At 32.2% G+C, this 24770-nt stretch overlaps 1 protein-coding gene across 7 annotated transcripts in view; it reads left to right on the top strand.

Annotated features, from left to right (window-relative positions):
* The window catches only part of clcn3 (Cl-/H+ antiporter 3), a 45598-nt gene extending 42966 nt beyond the window's left edge, over nucleotides 1-2632 (top strand). For 6 of the 7 annotated variants that reach the window (XM_084711560.1, XM_084711562.1, XM_084711564.1 and 3 more), the window contains one exon: nucleotides 1580-2632. In XM_084711560.1, coding sequence (XP_084567686.1) covers nucleotides 1580-1759 — 180 coding nt within the window. In that variant the 3' untranslated portion in view covers nucleotides 1760-2632. The remainder of the gene's footprint in view (nucleotides 1-1579) is intronic. The other variant, XM_084711563.1, reaches the window with a different exon arrangement.
* Nucleotides 2633-24770: the final 22138 nt, after the last annotated feature.

The following is a 24770-nucleotide window of genomic DNA, read 5'->3' as shown; positions in this document are numbered from 1 at the left end:
AATGTATTTTTATAGTAAAGAAGAGGAGGAGGCAGCTCCGTCACACGAGTCTCTGTGGAAATGACTTTTACATCACAGCGGTCTCTACTGATTCACTGACATTTATGGTCAGTGGGTTTAGTATAGGTGGAGGAAAAAAATACAGCAACGATACGGCATAGTATCATCAGGTCACAATCAGAAGGATTTATTGGTCTGTCATGAGTTTCAAACTAATGCAACAGACAATCTTCCTCATTTTTTTCCTTATGTCTGCCCCTAATATACATGTTGTCATGTATATTTATATTAAAAGTCTGTAGACTCAAACTGAGTGACACAGCACCAGCACGTTTGTGTTTTCTCATTAAAGGCAACTTTATTTATACAGCACAATTTAGACATTTAAATGAGGAGTTAAAAGAAAAGCAATCAAAGACAAATATACAGGAGACAGCTAGAAGTTTGATTTTTGGAATTAATTTCGAACAGAATGCATAGAAATATACAAAAAGTGTTGTTTATGTTCCCTGTTGTACCTCAGAGCCAGTTTGTAGTTGCAGAGCTACTTTGTTGGTTTCATTTCACGTCTGGAAGCTGTTTGATCAGATGCACAAAAAAGCTCTGATAAGTTTCCATTAAATATAATTCAAAGTGAGACATCCTAGAAACATACATCAAAATCCGTCATCTTAAAAAAAAAAAAAAATTCTGACTCCTGTGACAAAGACGTCCCCTCCTCTCCTTCTCAGAGGTTCTAACTTTTCTCCACGTCCTGTTGATGACTGCCTGTCTCCTTGTAGGGTCCAGTTTTACCCTTCTCACCAGCTTTATGGACAGATTAATCGGCTGAGGCAGCGTGTGAAATAACGCCCTGCCCTCTGGTGGTGGAGGTGCTGTTTCACACCTGCTTTCGCCTCGTTTTTTCCTCTGGTTACTCACCTCCTTCCAGTCCTCCTGCTGACTTTTGCTTCCTCAGGGACTCGCGTTTTTGTTGGCTCACCAATCAGTGTTCAGAAATTAATTCTACGATACATGTCAAATAATCCAAAACTCTATTTAAAGAGTAACTTCTGTATTTTTCAACCAGGACCCTGTTTTCATGTTTTTGTAAAAAATAATTTCTTTGCAAGTAATTTCCTTCATATTTTTCATACCTTTTTTTGACAGTAAAGATATGAAATGGGTCTTAAATTGCATCCATGATGGTCTTATTTAACTTTACTTAACTGCAGAAACCGTTTTAAAAATCAGTTTTCAAAGGGAGTCTGGTGAGAGCAATAAAACAGCTGGTCTCTCACTGTAGTGACCATAATGTTGTCAGACTCCTAAAATAATCTGAGCCTGTCAGTGGGAAAAACAGTCACTTTTTGTGGATTTATTTTGTCGCTTAGACACAAAAACTCTGAAAAAAGGGTCCAGGTTGAAAAGTACCAGTCCCCCTCTAAATCATATACTTCTCTTTGATTGACGATTTCAAAAATCCGCCAACAAAAACATTTTCTCTCCTTCTCTCCAGCTGCAAACCACCAGCACTGCCACAGTCTTCTAAACTTCTTCTTCTCTCCCCGTCCTCCCTGTCCTTTGTCTCCCTCTGCAGGCGGCTTCTTGGTATTATCACAAAAAAAGATATCCTCCGTCACATGGCTCAAATGGCAAACCAAGATCCCGAGTCCATCATGTTCAACTGATCCGCTCCTTCCAGGACAGCCGGGGGGGAGGGGGACACGACAGCGAGGAGGAGGAGGAGGTGCACCTCCTGGACGGCTCCAATCTTTGACATTCGGACTCTCGTTTTTGTTTTTTGTTCTGTTTTTAGTTTTGAGCTTTGTAGACCCTGAACCTGTGGCCTCCAGAGACTTCTACCGGCCACAAGAGGGAAAAGACTTGATAAAAAAAGACTTGTTATTATCATTCTGACTGCTGAGGACACGAGGAGGTCACAGGGTCGAAGGCACACACATGAGGAATGCACTTTTTACACACACACACACAAAATCACAACACACTTTTGCACTTGCAGACACCTCAAAAACATGCATGCTCTCTCCACACACACAGAAGACTCCCTAAGCTGTAAAGAAACACCCGTTTGCACCCTTCATGTGCCTCACCTGTGTCCTGTCGCCGCTGAGGTCGTGCTCGTCGTCGCCTGGCAGGGGTCAAAGGTCAGAATGAACCGCAGATGAGGGACGCGATGAGGGACCTCGAACCCTCCAGGCTTCTGTTTCCTCACCCCCCCCCGCCCTGCCCTGCACACACACCGCCAGACCTGTCCGTCCTCCACAGAAATACATTGTTTACCCTGTGAATTAACTGTGTGCGTGACAACATGAGTGTGTGTGTGTGTGTGTCTGTTCCTAGCGTCACTACATTCCAGCCAGGTTACCATGGGAACTGAGAGGACGTGCACCTGCTCCTCACCGCCGACAAATGTGGCAGCAGCTCATGATCGCATGGCACTCGTCTGCTCACCTGGGTGCACGCTGGTCTGAAAGAGATAACAAGTGAGTGTGTGTGTGTGTGTGTGTGTGTGTGTGTGTGTGTGTGTGTGTGTGTGAGTGAGAGAGAGAGGGAGCTAGAGAGACATAGATGGGTTCTGTATTTCAAGAACAAAAAATGTTCCCTTTCAGAAGGAAAAAAGTGAAACAGACTTTTTGTGAGTGTGTGTTTTCATTTCTGAGCCAGCTTGAGCTTTGTGCGTGTGTGTGTGTGTGTGTGTGTGTGTGTGTGTGTGTGTGTGTGTGTGTGTGTGTGAGAGTGTGAGAGAGAGAGAGTGAGAGAGAGAGAGAGAGAGAGAGAGACTTAGCCTACTTTGGGGGACAAATTTCACACTGAAGTCCAGTTAACTGGAGACAGCTTGTTGACCCTTCCAAAGTCCCGCCCCCTTTTTGCTCTGTGCTCCAGTAACAGTTGAACAAGTTTGGCATCCAGTTAAGTTCCTCCTTTCCTGTTTCCTGTAGTAAAATATGCGAGGTGCTAGGATTATCTATATTTAAAAAGAAAAACAAATTTTAAAGATGGATAAAGTATGTAGCTATGGGACCCGTAGAAGAGGCATATGTTCACATCTTAACTAATGCTAACAAAACATTATCTGACTAGCTTGCTAATCTTAGACCGATCTTTAGCTAGATAGATAGCTAGTCTTTTGCTAACATTAAGTAACTTAAGATGTGACTACTTATCTAGTGTTTTGCTGTTATTCGCTATCAGATGTAACTAGGTACCTAATGACTGATTGTCGATTGACTTGCGAGTTAGCAAGTGTTTTGCTAACATTAACTAACTTATGATGTGACCATAACAACATAGACAAGCCTAGCGTATTGCATATCTAAGTACAGGAAACAGGAAAGCAGAAAGTTGACGTTCCACCGGGTACCAAGCTCACTCAGCTGGGGGAAACAAAAGCCATGTCCTTAATTGGGAAAAAGATTTTCGGGTCAGTGATTGACAGCAGGGTTAGGATTAGGCAAGTAGTGCTTATGAAATGAAATTAATGAAAGTAAGTCTATGTAACGTTCCCAAAAGTGACCTAAGACAATGTGTGTGTGTGTGTGTGTGTGTCACTCCCGTCAATTCATTCGTTCAGTGTGAAGGCAGGTCGAGTGTGTACGTAAAGAAAGAAGAAGAAAGAATAAAAGGATTAAGTGTCCAGGTTGACTTCTTCTGTCTTCTCTGTTACAGCAAAAATAAATTAAAAAGTAACAAATTTCCTTTTTCTTGTCACACTATTACTCTTACTACTACTTTTAGATTATTGATCTCGCTATAATCAGTTAACTTTTTACAGCTTGAAGCAAAACAAAACTGGAAATTTGCACTGTTTTAAGTGATCGGTAAAAGTTGGAGAAGGATGGCGTTGATTCTTGTTTTCTTTTTCTGAAATCTGTCCGTGTCTTTGGGAAGTGACGTCTGTTTGTCTCATATAATTTATCAGAGGAAAGGCAGGCCAGTCATTTTGAGATACTGTTAAACACTCCATCTGTCTTTGGAAGCTTCAACCTAACTTCCCAAACAAAAAACTAATTTTCCACCAGTGCAAAAACTAAGAAACAGACTGATTTCAAGATGTAAAAAAAAAAAAAAATGTTTTATTGATCTGGCACGTTGTCCCCATCACACTTTGATTAAATAGTTTTTCCCGACACTTGATAGTGTTTGATTTAACCTGCAACCAACAAGTATTTTCATTATCAATTAATCTGTTGATTATTTTGTCAATTAATTAGTTGTTTGGTTCAGAAAATGGTGAAAAATGTTGACCATCGTTTCTCAAAGCATGAGCTGATTGTGTCGTCAAATGTTTTGTTTTGTCCATAACCCAAAGATATTCAGTAAGTAACAAAATATTCACATTTGAGAAGCTGAAATCACTGAAATTAGTGTTTCTTATTAAAAAAAGACTCAGAATAATAAATCTATTAACTATATACTTGGTGATAATTTAATAGTTATCAATTAATCGATTAATTGACTTTAAGATTTTGAAATGCAAATACAAAAAAAAAAAAAAAACTGTCCAAAGACATAAATCCTTGCATTTTAGAAGCTGGAACTTACAGAAGTATATTTTTAATGCTGTTATCTCAAGATAACGAAATAATCAACCCATTATCACAAGATTATGCCAACGGCATTAATAAAAATATTTGCTGTTCTTGGTTTCCATAGAAACCAGCAGAGATTTGGGTCTTCTTTTTTTTTTTGCTTTATAAATGACAAATTATTCTTATATTATCATTTCACTACTAAAGTTTTGAATAACTGTCATCTGCACAGATCAGACCGATTGATGAAATAACTTAACTAACTGCAGCACAAGTCAACATGGACGTAGAGTGCGCTGATATAAACATCAGCAGTTTGATGACTATTGCACAAACTCTGCTGATGAAAACCATTTAATGTGGTCAAAAGTCCAGGAATTAGCTAGTAATTGGACCTTAATCTTGGGGAACTCGAGAATAAACAAAATTTGTTAATTTTGAATAATGGAACTGTTTTTGTTTTTTTAATTCTTCTGTCACATTCAATCATCTCACGACTCTCAGAACAACAGAGTTCGAGTCTTGCCACATCTGCCAAGTGCCTGATAAGGTTTTTAGGCTTTTCACGCCAAGATTTTACTCCAAAATTCAAAAAAAGATAAACACCTGCTACTTCCAGTAATCTCTCCTCTGTGTCTTTAGAGGATCACAGCGTGTTAATTGTTTTAAGTGTGATCGATGAAGGGACAAGATGGTGAAGCAGGACAAACAGTAGCACCTTACCTGTGGAGTGGTGGCAGTAAGTGTGTGTGTGTGTGTGTGTGTGTGTGTGTGTGTGTGTGTGTGTGCGTGTGTGCGTGTGTGCGAGGAAGGTCGGGTTCATCCTGTGTACTTGTTTCTGTTGCAGTGACTGTCCTGCTGCAGGTGGACAGACAGCAGGACATTGTCTTTGTTAACCAGTAGTGTTGCCTAACATTGTATTTCATACTGATCTCGATGTTTTCTCCCTATTTCTTTTTTCTTTTTTTTTTAATTTATGGATAGTGTCGATAGAGTTGTGCATTATTATGAAGAATTTTATGTATGATTACATTGATCGTTTGATTGTACATTTAAAACAAAATATGTAAAAGATTAAATTTTGTTTTAAATTAAAAGGAAAAAAAGATTGAAGTTGCACAGGGTGGATGTCTTGGTTTTTATTTTCTCCACAGGTCTCTGAATTTACACAAGTGAAGAGTGAATAAAGTATAAGTATAAATATACAGATACATAAATAATTATAGAACGAAAAGCTTAAATAAGTTAAAAATGCTGAAATAAATGGATAAATACATAATCATATAATTATTAATAATACGAATTAAATAAAAGAAATATTTTTAATGCTTGATTGTCACCATAGATTAATCACAAATTAATCATTAAATATATAAATGTTACATTTGTGTATTACAGTTTACATAGCTACACATTTGTATATTTATTCATTTATGTATTAATTTATTTACTAATTCATGTATTCACTGTTTATAACTTTATCTAAAAGTTTACACATTTATTTATTTTGCTGCAGTAAGTTACACTATGGATAAACAAAAGTATGTTTACATAAATCAAATCTGAAGTTGATAAATGTTAATAAATGAATACGGAAATAAATCAATTAATATACAAATAAACAGACAAATGTGTAAATATATAAATTAATAAATACACAAATAAGGTCAACATTTACATATTTAATGTCTTGTTTAATTTGTGATTTATTTATTTATTCATGGTGACAATTAAGCATTAAACTTTGTAATTATTTAGTAGTTTTATGCAGTTATACAAATAATCATATATTTATTTATTTGTTCATTTTAGCATTTAATTATATAATTATTTATGTATTTATATATTTAGTTTCGGCCCTTAAAGACCAGCAAATTTTAGTTAATGAAGTTATCATAATTTTACTTACACTTGTAAGGAATGTAAGTATTATAGTTTTTTTTCTTTCGCCCAAACAATTTCCACTCACGTTCCACTTGCTTACAGGTTCTGGACCTTTTGACTGTATGTTGGAGTCTTCATCATCAGACAAAGATAAATTTTTGGTTGAAAGAAATGTTAAGCTCAACATTTAATCCGATGCTGAAGTCTTAAAAGTGCCATGATTATAACTAAATAAAGTTGATGACGATGGTCACAGGAAAACCACTGACACAGACTGAAAGACTTTTAACAGGATACTGCACCTTCATTAGTGGAACAGTGGGTGGAACTGGATTAGGAGAAGTTCTGGGCTGAGTTTGGGGAGACGTGATGGAGGCCGGTTCTCTGCCTGACACTTCTCAAACACAGACCAGCCTTTCAGAGTTTTTACAGGAGCTCAGAGACAGAGGCTGACAGAGTTGGACTGCTCCATGTCTCCTCCTCGTGTCCTGTTACAGACCATCTATTATTCATGTCTCTGTCAGTCACCAAAACGCAGACTTCTTCTGTTTTTGTCCACCTGCTGCCGCCAGCAAGTAAGAAAAGATTTCTGCACCGAATTCCACACAAGGAATGACATATTTTTATGTTTTTTTGTTGGCAGAGTTAGAAAAAGAGGCTTCAGGGTGTCTGTACTACTGTAGAGTAAATTGTCAGCGTGCACATGTGAAGTACATTGACTCAGATACTCGACTTCAGTACTAATTTGAATTAGGCTGCCTGTACTTTACTTGAGTATTAACTTTTCATGCCACTTTCTCCTTTTATGTCACTACAATTCATCTGATAGCTTTAGTTCAATTATTCATCATGACAGGCATACTCACATATGTCCTGTTGTTTTTGTAAATCCCTTTTTAATTTGCACTGTTTATTGATGTTTCTTTTGTAGTTCCTCTTATTACTGCCTATTCAAATAATGAATAACATTTTCATGTAGTATATTTGTTTATAGATTAATTTGTCAATGGCTGTTTTTTAAGTTATTAACTAATGAAATGCTTAATTGCTTAAATTGTGATGGCATTTCTTATTATTGTCTGCATTTTTAGTAGACTAATTCAGAATTAAAATAATAATTAGTTGGAGTCCTTTAAAAATATATATATATTTTTAAATCAGCTCTACCTCAACCAACCACAGCAGTAAAAATCCTGCTTTTACTTTAACCCTCTATGGTACCATGTTGCCCTCAGGCAACAAACCCATTTTTGCCCTGTCACATCTCCACAATGCATCCCTTTAAATGATGCGATACTTTAAAAAAGAGGTAAAACCATAGGGAACCATTAACAATGCTTTAATTTGTCACATGACCTCCAGGAAGCGATTTTGAAACCCTTCTTGGCGGGCTTTTTCTAAGGAGACAGCTCTGCTATCTTGCTGCAAAAAAAAGACTCTCAAAAAGTTATTTTTTGTCCCTTTTCCACCTGGAAAAAAATGTCTTCACACTAATAGGTGAGTAAACTTTGTTTTGATAGTTTCATGCAACTTATTTACTAATTTAATAGTGGATACTTGTTAAAATGCAGCTGTTGCCCTGAGGCAACAACGTGCCATCATGGAAAGTTGCAATGTTGCCTGCAACAGTGAACCATTATGGAATCACTATAGCAAACACAACACTGACCACTGGCCTATTTGGGTGGAGAAAAAGGGCAGATGCAGATACCCTGGATGTAAGGGTAGAGTGAAATCACAGTGCACAAAATGTGTCACCTGCCTGTGCTTCACTCCTGAAAAAAACTGCTTCATGGAGTTCCTTGCCTACAGGCAACATTTAGCCAAGAAACTTTTTAAAATTCTTTTTAAAATTCTTTTTAATTTAAAATTTAAAATGAATTGTGACTTCTTGATGTTATTGAATATTTTTGCATATGTTTATGAAATAAACAATGTTCAAATTGGAAAAGGAACGTTCTTTTTCACTTATGCACCATCATGGTACAATGTTGCCTACAGGCAACGAACCCCAAAAACTTCCAAAAATAAAAATAAAAATAAAATTTCTTCAGATTATGTTTATTTAGTCTATTTTGAGACATAAAAACACATTTCCCTCACTGGCATCATATATGTACCATAGAGGGATGTGACCATACATACACATACATACATACATACATATGAGCATACATACATACATACATATGACCATACATGCATACATACATACATGCATACATAAATACATATGAGCATACATACATACATACATATGAGCATACATACATACATACATACATACATACATATGAGCATACATACATACGTACATACATATGGGCATACATACATATGAGCATACATACATACATACATACATATGACCATACATACATATGACCATGCATACATACATACATACATACATACATATGACCATACATACATACATACATACATACATACATACTTATGACCATACATGCATACATATGACCATACAGACATACATACATACATACATATGACCATACATACATATGACCATTCATACATTCATATGACCATACATACATACACACATACATACATATGGTCATACATATGACCCTGCATACATACATACATACATACATATGAGCATACACGCATACATACATACATACATATGACCATGCATACATACATACATGTGACCATACATACATACATACATACATATGAGCATACATACATATGAGCATATATTCATACATACATATGACCATACATACATACATACATACATACATACACACATATGAGAATACATACATACATATGACCATGCATACATACATATGAGCATACATACATACATATGACCATGCATACATACATATGACCATACATACATACATATGACCATACATACATACATACATACATACATACATACATACATATGACCATACATACATACATACATACATACATATATATATAAATTATTTTTATAATTCTTTTTAATTTAAAATTTAAAATAAATTGTGACTTCTTGATGTTATTGAATGTTTTTGCATATGTTTATGAAATAAACAATGTTCAAATTGGAAAAGGAACGTTCTTTTTCACTTATGCACCATTATGGTACAATGTTGCCTACAGGCAACGAAACCCAAAAACTTCCAAAAATAAAAATAAAATTTCTTCAGATTATGTTTATTTAGTCTATTTTGAGACATAAAAACACATTTCCCTCACTGGCATCATAATGTGTACCATAGAGGGATATGACCATACATACATACATACATATGACCATACATGCATACATACATACATAAATATGAGCATACATACATACATATATACATAAATACATACATACATACATATGAGCATACATACGTACTTACATACATACATATGACCATACATACATATGACCATGCATACATACATATGACCATACATTGATACATATGACCATACATGCATACATACATACATACATATGAGCATACATACATACATATATACATACATACATACATACATACATACATACATATGAGCATACATACGTACTTACATACATACATATGACCATACATACATATGACCATGCATACATACATATGACCATACATACATACATACATACATACATACATACATACATACTTATGACCATACATGCATACATACATTCATACATACATACATACATACATACATACATATGACCATGCATACATTCATATGACCATACATACATACACACATACATACATACATATGGTCATACATATGACCATGCATACATACATACATACATACATACATACATACATATGAGCATACATGCATACATACATACATACATACATATGAGCATGCATACATTCATACATGTGACCATACATACATACATATGAGCATACATACATACATACATACATACATACATACACATGAGAATACATACATACATATGACCATGCATACATACATATGAGCATACATACATACATACATACATATGACCATGCATACATACATATGACCATACATACATATGACCATGCATACATACATATGACCATACATACATACATACATACATACATACTTATAACCATACATGCATACATATGACCATACATACATACATACATACCTACATACATACATATGACCATACATACATATGAGCATGCATGCATTCATATGATCATACATACATACACACATACATACATACATATGGTCATACATATGACCATGCATATATACATACATACATACATACGAGCATACATGCATACATACATACATACATACATACATATGAGCATACATACATATGACCATATATACATACATACATATGACCATACATACATACATACATACATACACATGAGAATACATACATACATATGACCATGCATACATACATATGAGCATACATACATACATATGACCATGCATACATACGTATGAGTATACATACATACATATGACCATACATACATACATACATACATACATACATATGACCATACATACATACATACATACATACATACATACATACATACACATGAGCATACATACATACATATGACCATGCATACATACATATGAGCATACATACATACATACATACATATGACCATACATACATACATACATACATACGTACATACAAACATACATACATACATACATACATATATATATAAATTCTTTTTATATTTCTTTTTAATTTAAAATTTAAAATGAATTGTGACTTCTTGATGTTATTGAATATTTTTGCATATGTTTATGAAATAAACAATGTTCAAATTGGAAAAGGAACGTTCTTTTTCACTTATGCACCATTATGGTACAATGTTGCCTACAGGCAACGAACCCCAAAAACTTCCAAAAATAAAAATAAAAATAAAATTTCTTCAGATTATGTTTATTTAGTCTATTTTGAGACATAAAAACACATTTCCCTCACTGGCATCATAATGTGTACCATAGAGGGATATGACCATACATACATACATACATACATACATACATACATACATACATATGACCATACATGCATACATACATACATACATATGAGCATACATACATACATATATACATACATACATACATACATACATATGAGCATACATACGTACTGACATACATACATATGACCATACATACATATGACCATACATACATACATACATACATACATACATACTTATGACCATACATGCATACATTCATTCATACATACATACATACATACATACATACATACATACATACATATGACCATGCATACATTCATATGACCATACATACATACACACATACATACATACATATGGTCATACATATGACCATGCATACATACATACATACATACATACATACATACATATGAGCATACATGCATACATACATACATACATACATACATATGAGCATGCATACATTCATACATGTGACCATACATACATACATACATACATACATACATATGAGCATACATCCATATGAGCATGCATACATACATACATACATACATACATACATACACATGAGAATACATACATACATATGACCATGCATACATACATATGAGCATACATACATACATACATACATACATACATACATACATACATACATATGACCATGCATACATACATATGACCATACATACATACGTACATAAATACATACATACATACATACATACATACATACATACATACATACTTATGACCATACATGCATACATATGACCATACATACATACATACATACATATATACATACATACATATGACCATACATACATATGACCATGCATGCATTTATATGATCATACATACATACACACATACATACATACATATGGTCATACATATGACCATGCATACATACATACATACATACATATGAGCATACATGCATACATACATACATACATATGAGCATGCATACATTCATACATGTGACCATACATACATACATAAATACATATGAGCATACATACATATGAGCATATATACATACATACATATGACCATACATATATACATACATACATACACATGAGAATACATACATACATATGACCATGCATACATACATATGAGCATACATACATACATACATACATACATACATACATACATACATATGACCATGCATACATACATATGACCATACATACATACATACATACATACATACATACATACATACTTATGACCATACATGCATACATATGACCATACATACATACATACATACATATGACCATACATACATATGACCATGCATACATTCATATGACCATACATACATACACACATACATACATACATATGGTCATACATATGACCATGCATACATACATACATATGGTCATACATATGACCATGCATACATACATACATACATACATACATACATACATATGAGCATACATGCATACATACATACATACATTCATACATACATACATATAAGCATGCATACATTCATACATGTGACCATACATACATACATACATACATACATACATACATACATACATATGAGCATACATACATATGAGCATATATACATACATACATATGACCATACTTACATACATACATACACATGAGAATACATACATACATATGACCATGCATACATACATATGAGCATACATACATACATACATACATACATACATACATACATACATACATATGACCATGCATACATACATATGACCATACATGCATACATATGACCATACATACATACATACATACATACATATGACCATACATACATATGACCATGCATACATTCATATGACCATACATACATACAGACATACATACATACATATGTTCATACATATGACCATGCATACATACATACATACATACATACATACATACGAGCATACATGCATACATACATACAAAAATACATATGAGCATGCATACATTCATACATGTGACCATACATACATACATACATACATACATACATACATACATACATATGACCATACATACATATGACCATATATACATACATACATATGACCATACATACATACATACATATGACCATACATACATACGTACATACATATGAACATACATACATATGAGCATATATACATACATTCATACATACATACATATGAGAATACATACATACATATGACCATGCATACATACATATGAGCATACATACATACATATGACCATGTATACATACGTATGAGTATACATACATACATATGACCATACATACATACATACATACATACATACATATGACCATACATACATACATACATACATACACATGAGAATACATACATACATATGACCATGCATACATACATATGAGCATACATACATACATATGACCATGCATACATACATATGAGCATACATACATATATATATAAATTCTTTTTATAATTCTTTTTAATTTAAAATTTAAAATGAATTGTGACTTCTTGATGTTATTGAATATTTTTGCATATGTTTATGAAATAAACAATGTTCAAATTGGAAAAGGAACGTTCTTTTTCACTTATGCACCATTATGGTACAATGTTGCCTACAGGCAACGAACCCCAAAAACTTCCAAAAATAAAAATAAAAATAAAAATAAAATTTCTTCAGATTATGTTTATTTAGTCTATTTTGAGACATAAAAACACATTTCCGTCACTGGCATCATAATGTGTACCATAGAGGGATATGACCATACATACATACATACATACATACATACATACATACATACATATGACCATACATGCATACATACATTCATAAATATGAGCATACATACATACATATATACATACATACATACAGTACATATGAGCATACATACGTACTTACATACATACATATGACCATACATACATATGACCATGCATACATACATATGACCATACATACATACATACATACATACATACATACATACATACATACTTATGACCATACATGCATACATATGACCATACATACATACATACATACATACATACATATGACCATACATACATATGACCATGCATACATTCATATGACCATACATACATACACACATACATACATACATATGGTCATACATATGACCATGCATACATACATACATACATACATATGAGCATACATGCATACATACATACATACATATTAGCATGCATACATTCATACATGTGACCATACATACATACATACATACATACATATGAGCATACATACATATGAGCATATTTACATACATACATATGACCATACATACATACATACATACATACATACATACACATGAGAATACATACATACATATGACCATGCATACATACATATGAGAATACATACATACATATGACCATACATATATACATATGACCATACATACATACATACATATATATGACCATACATACATACATACATACATACATACATACATACATATTTATATAAATTCTTTTCATAATTCTTTTTAATTTAAAATTTAAAATGAATTGTGACTTCTTGATGTTATTGAATATTTTTGCATATGTTTATGAAATAAACAATGTTCAAATTGGAAAAGGAACGTTCTTTTTCACTTATGCACCATTATGGTACAATGTTGCCTACAGGCAACGAAACCCAAAAACTTCCAAAAATAAAAATAAAAATAAAAATAAAATTTCTTCAGATTATGTTTATTTAGTCTATTTTGAGACATAAAAACACATTTCCCTCACTGGCATCATAATGTGTACCATAGAGGGATATGACCATACATACATACATACATATGACCATACATGCATGCATACATACATAAATATGAGCATACATACATACATATATACATAAATACATACATACATACATATGAGCATACATACGTACTTACATACATACATATGACCATACATACATATGACCATGCATACATACATATAACCATACATTGATACATATGACCATACATGCATACATACATACATACATATGAGCATACATACATACATATATACATACATACATACATACATACATACATACATATGAGCATACATACGTACTTACATACATACATATGACCATACATACATATGACCATGCATACATACATATGACCATACATACATACATACATACATACATACATACTTATGACCATACATGCATACATACATTCATACATACATACATACATACATACATACATATGACCATGCATACATTCATATGACCATACATACATACACACATACATACATACATATGGTCATACATATGACCATGCATACATACATACATACATACATACATACATACATACATATGAGCATACATGCATACATACATACATACATATGACCATGCATACATTCATACATGTGACCATACATACATACATATGAGCATACATACATACATACATACATACATACACATGAGAATACATACATACATATGACCATGCATACAAACATATGAGCATACATACATACATACATACATATGACCATGCATACATACATATGACCATACATACATATGACCATGCATACATACATATGACCATACATACATACATACATACATACATACATAATTATGACCATACATGCATACATATGACCATACATACATACATACATACATACCTACATACATACATATGACCATACATACATATGAGCATGCATGCATTCATATGATCATACATACATACACACATACATACATACATATGGTCATACATATGACCATGCATACATACATACATACATACATACGAGCATACATGCATACATACATACATACATACATACATATGAGCATGCATACATTCATACATGTGACCATACATACATACATACATACATACATACATATGAGCATACATACATATGACCATATATACATACATACATACATATGACCATACATACATACATACATACATACACATGAGAATACATACATACATATGACCATGCATACATACATATGAGCATACATACATACATATGACCATGCATACATACGTAAGAGTATACATACATACATATGACCATACATACATACATACATACATACATACATACATACATATGACCATACATACATACATACATACATACATACATACACATGAGCATACATACATACATATGACCATGCATACATACATATGAGCATACATACATACATATGACCATACATACATACATACATACATACATATGACCATACATACATACATACATACATACATACGTACATACAAACATACATACATACATATATATATAAATTCTTTTTATATTTCTTTTTAATTTAAAATTTAAAATGAATTGTGACTTCTTGATGTTATTGAATATTTTTGCATATGTTTATGAAATAAACAATGTTCAAATTGGAAAAGGAACGTTCTTTTTCACTTATGCACCATTATGGTACAATGTTGCCTACAGGCAACGAACCCCAAAAACTTCCAAAAATAAAAATAAAAATAAAATTTCTTCAGATTATGTTTATTTAGTCTATTTTGAGACATAAAAACACATTTCCCTCACTGGCATCATAATGTGTACCATAGAGGGATATGACCATACATACATACATACATACATACATACATACATACATATGACCATACATGCATACATACATACATACATATGAGCATACATACATACATATATACATACATACATACATACATACATATGAGCATATATACGTACTTACATACATACATATGACCATACATACATATGACCATGCATACATACATATGACCATACATACATACATACATACATACATACATACTTATGACTATACATGCATACATTCATTCATACATACATACATACATACATACATACATACATATGACTATGCATACATTCATATGACCATACATACATACACACATACATACATACATATGGTCATACATATGACCATGCATACATACATACATACATACATACATATGAGCATACATGCATACATACATACATACATACATACATATGAGCATGCATACATTCATACATGTGACCATACATACATACATACATACATACATATGAGCATATATCCTTATGAGCATACATACATACATACATACATACATACATACATACACATGAGAATACATACATACATATGACCATGCATACATACATATGAGCATACATGCATACATACATACATACATACATACATACATACATATGACCATGCATACATACATATGACCATACATACATACGTAAATAAATACATACATACATACATACATACATACATACATACATACTTATGACCATACATGCATACATATGACCATACATACATACATACATACATATATACATACATACATATGACCATACATACATATGACCATGCATGCATTTATATGATCATACATACATACACACATACATACATATATATGGTCATACATATGACCATGCATACATACATTCATACATACATATGAGCATACATGCATACATACATACATACATATGAGCATGCATACATTCATACATGTGACCATACATACATACATAAATACATATGAGCATACATACATATGAGCATATATACATACATACATATGACCATACATACATACATACATACATACACATGAGAATACATACATACATATGACCATGCATACATACATATGAGCATACATACATACATACATACATATGACCATGCATACATACATATGACCATACATACATACATACATACATACATACATACTTATGACCATACATGCATACATATGACCATACATACATACATACATACATATGACCATACATACATATGACCATGCATACATTCATATGACCATACATACATACACACATACATACATACATATGGTCATACATATGACCATGCATACATACATACATATGGTCATACATATGACCATGCATACATACATACATACATACATATGAGCATACATGCATACATACATACATACATTCATACATACATACATATAAGCATGCATACATTCATACATGTGACCATACATACATACATACATACATACATACATACATACATACATATGAGCATATATACATACATACATATGACCATACTTACATACATACATACACATGAGAATACATACATACATATGACCATGCATACATACATATGAGCATACATACATACATACATACATACATACATACATACATACATATGACCATGCATACATACATATGACCATACATACATACATACATACATACATACATACATACATACATACATACTTATGACCATACATGCATACATATGACCATACATACATACATACATACATACATACATACATACATACATATGACCATACATACATATGACCATGCATACATTCATATGACCATACATACATACATACATACATACATACATATGTTCATACATATGACCATGCATACATACATACATACATACATACATACATACGAGCATACATGCATACATACATACATACATACATATGAGCATGCATATATTCATACATGTGACCATACATACATACATACATACATACATACATACATATGAGCATACATACATATGACCATATATACATACATACATATGACCATACATACATACATACATATGATCATACATACATACATACATACATATGAGCATACATACATATGAGCATATATACATACATACATACATACATACATATGAGAATACATACATACATATGACCATGCATACATACATATGAGCATACATACATACATATGACCATGCATACATACGTATGAGTATACATACATACATATGACCATACATACATACATACATACATACATACATATGACCATACATACATACATACATACATACATACACATGAGAATACATACATACATATGACCATGCATACATACATATGAGCATACATACATACATATGACCGTGCATACATACATATGAGCATACATACATACATATAACCATACATACATACATACATACATACATACATATGACCATACATACATACATACATATATACATACATACATATATATATAAATTCTTTTTATAATTCTTTTTAATTTAAAATTTAAAATGAATTGTGACTTCTTAATGTTATTGAATATTTTTGCATATGTTTATGAAATAAACAATGTTCAAATTGGAAAAGGAACGTTCTTTTTCACTTATGCACTATTATGGTACAATGTTGCCTACAGGCAACGAACCCCAAAAACTTCCAAAAATAAAAATAAAAATAAAAATAAAATTTCTTCAGATTATGTTTATTTAGTCTATTTTGAGACATAAAAACACATTTCCGTCACTGGCATCATAATGTGTACCATAGAGGGATATGACCATACATACATACATACATACATACATACATACATACATATGACCATACATGCATACATACATTCATAAATATGAGCATACATACATACATACATATGAGCATACATACGTACTTACATACATACATATGACCATACATACATATGACCATGCATACATACATATGACCATACATACATACATACATACATACATACATACATACATACTTATGACCATACATGCATACATATGACCATACATACATACATACATACATACATACATATGACCATACATACATATGACCATGCATACATTCATATGACCATACATACATACACACATACATACATACATATGGTCATACATATGACCATGCATACATACATACATACATACATATGAGCATACATGCATACATACATACATACATATTAGCATGCATACATTCATACATGTGACCATACATACATACATACATACATATGAGCATACATACATATGAGCATATTTACATACATACATATGACCATACATGCATACATACATACATACATACATACACATGAGAATACATACATACATATGACCATGCATACATACATATGAGAATACATACATACATATGACCATACATATATACATATGACCATACATACATACATACATATATATGACCATACATACATACATACATACATACATACATATTTATATAAATTCTTTTCATAATTCTTTTTAATTTAAAATTTAAAATGAATTGTGACTTCTTGATGTTATTGAATATTTTTGCATATGTTTATGAAATAAACAATGTTCAAATTGGAAAAGGAACGTTCTTTTTCACTTATGCACCATTATGGTACAATGTTGCCTACAGGCAACGAACCCCAAAAACTTCCAAAAATAAAAATAAAAATAAAATTTCTACATACATATGAGCATACATACATACATATTACCATACATACATACATACATACATATATTTATAAATTCTTTTCATAATTCTTTTTAATTTAAAATTTAAAATGAATTGTGACTTCTTGATGTTATTGAATATTTTTGCATATGTTTATGAAATAAACAATGTTCAAATTGGAAAAGGAACGTTCTTTTTCACTTATGCACCATTATGGTACAATGTTACCTACAGGCAACGAACCCCAAAAACTTCCAAAAATAAAACTAAAAATAAAACTTCTTCAGATTATGTTTATTTAGTCTATTTTGAGACATAAAAACACATTTCCCTCACTGGCATCATAATGTGTACCATAGAGGGATATGACCATACATACATACATACATACATACATATGACCATACATACATACATACACATACATACATACATACATACATACATATGAGCATACATACATACATACATATGACCATACATGCATACATACATACATACATACATACATATGAGCATACATACATACATACATATGAGCATAAATACATACATACATACATATGAGCATACATACATACATACATATGAGCATACATACATATGAGCATACATACATACATACGTACATACATATGTAGGTCAGCGTAAGTTCAATCAGGAAGACCTTCTATTACGCTGCCTTCATTCACAACTTTCCTTTACTCCGTCTCTCTCCTCTTATTCCCTCTAATCAGCTGTTTGTGGGCGTTCACCTTCGTCTTTACCATCCATTCAGATTTTGCCACGGTCGCGATAGCCAGTCAATTTGCTGCTGCCAAATCTTTAAATCGCCTCTGTCTTTGCTCCATCAGTTGTCATTCAGTCAATCGCGCGACCCTCCTCCACCCCTCTCTCCTCCAGTCACTGGACCCAGGTAGCAGAAGATGTTCACCTCGATCCTCCCTGACGCCCTCTCCTCCAGCCTTCAGGTCCAGACAGCAGGAGTCCAGAGCCACTTCACCTCACCAGTCTCTGCTTTGCACCTCATCATCACCACCACCACCAGTGTCTAGACCCCGGGGGGGGTTCTCTTCACTACAGCTTCATCACCCCCATTTATATGTACATATTGTTTCACCTCATTGGGGTCTAACCACCAAAGACTGTTCATGTTTCATATATCATGCATGTGCCAATAAACCATTTCTATTTTACTCTTAGTCTCTCCTGACTGAAATGAGCATACATACATATGAGCATACATTCATACATATGGCCAAATATATGACCATGCATACAAACATACATACATATGACCATACATACATACATACATACATTACCATATATACATATGACCATGCATACATACATACATATGACCATACATACATACATACATACATACATACATACTTATTATCATACATACATACATATGACCATACATACATATGAGCATGAATACATTCATATGACCATACATACATATACACATACATACATACATATGGTCATACATATGACCATGCATACATACATACATACATACATATGAGCATACATGCATACATACGTACATACATACATACATACATACATACATACATACATACATATGAGAATACATACATACATATGACCATGCATACATACATATGAGCATACATACATACATATGAACATACATACATACATATGACCATACATACATACATACATACATACATGAATAAATACATACATACATATGACCATACATGCATACATACATGTGACCATGCATACATACATACATATGAGCATACATACATACATACATATGAGCATACATACATACATATGACCATGCATACATACATACATACATACATACCTACATACATACGTATGACAATACATGTATACATATGACCATACATACATACATACATACATACATACATACATATGACCATACATACATATGACCATGCATACATTCATATGACCATACATACATACACACATACATACATACATATGGTCATACATATGACCATGCATACATACATACATACATACATACATACATACATATGACCATGCATACATACATACATGTGACCATACATACATACATACATACATACATACATATGAGCATACATACATATGACCATACATACATACATACATACATATATATGACCATACATACATACATACATACATACATACATACATATAAATTCTTTTTATAATTCTTTTTAATTTAAAATTTAAAATGAATTGTGACTTCTTGATGTTATTGAATATTTTTGCATATGTTTATGAAATAAACAATGTTCAAATTGGAAAAGGAACGTTCTTTTTCACTTACGCACCATTATGGTACAATGTTGCCTACAGGCAACGAACCCCAAAAACTTCCAAAAATAAAAATAAAAATAAAATTTCTTCAGATTATGTTTATTTAGTCTATTTTGAGACATAAAAACACATTTCCCTTACTGGCATCATAATGTGTACCATAGAGGGATATGACCATACATACATACATACATACATACATACATACATACATACATACATACATACATATGACCATACATGCATACATACATATGAGCATACATACATACATACATACATACATACATACATACATACATACATATGAGCATATATACATACATATATACATACATACATATGACCATACATACATACATACATACATACATACATACATACATATGACCATACATACATTCATATGACCATACATACATACATACATACATACATACATACATATGGTCATACATATGACCATGCATACATACATACATACATACATACATACATACATATGAGCATACATGCATACATACATACATACATACATATGAGCATGCATACATTCATACATGTGACCATACATACATATATACATACATATTACCATACATACATACATACATACACATGAGAATACATACATACATATGAGCATGCATACATACATATGAGCATACATACATACATATGACCATGCATACATACATATGAGCATACATACATACATGTGACCATACATACATACATACATACATATGACCATACATACATACATACATACAAATATATGACCATACATACATACATACATACATATATATAAATTCTTTTTATAATTCTTTTTAATTTAAAATGTAAAATGAATTTTGACTTCTTGATGTTATTGAATATTTTTGCATATGTTTATGAAATAAAAAATGTTCAAATTGGAAAAGGAACATTCTTATTCACTTATGCACCATTATGGTACAATGTTGCCTACAGTCAACGAACCCCAAAAACTTCCAAAAATAAAAATAAAAATAAAATTTCTTCAGATTATGTTTATTTAGTCTATTTTGAGACATAAAAACACATTTCCCTCACTGGCATCATAATGTGTACCATAGAGGGATATGACCATACATACATACATACATACATACATACATACATACATACATATGACCATACAAACATACACATACATACATACATACATACATACATATGACCATACATACATACATACATATGACCATACATCCATGCATACATACATACATACATACATACAAACATACATACATATGAGCATACATACATACATACATATGAGCATACATACATACATACGTACATACATATGAGCATACGTATATATGACCATACATTCATACATATGGCCAAACATATGACCATGCATACAAACATACATACATATGACCATACATACATACATATGACCATACATACATACATACATATGACCATACATATATACAAGCATACATACATACATACATGCATACATACTTATGACCATACATACATACATACATACATACATACATACATACATATGACCATGCATACATTCATATAACCATACATACATACACACATACATACATACATATGGTCATACATATGACCATGCATACATACATACATACATACATATGAGCATACATG

Source organism: Lutjanus erythropterus, chromosome 23, assembly GCF_056507025.1.
Source record: "Lutjanus erythropterus isolate fLutEry1 chromosome 23, fLutEry1.hap2, whole genome shotgun sequence".
NCBI classification, from domain to species: domain Eukaryota; kingdom Metazoa; phylum Chordata; class Actinopteri; order Lutjaniformes; family Lutjanidae; genus Lutjanus; species Lutjanus erythropterus.
Note: the sequence above shows the minus strand (reverse complement) of the source record. Positions and strands in the feature narration are given on the sequence as shown.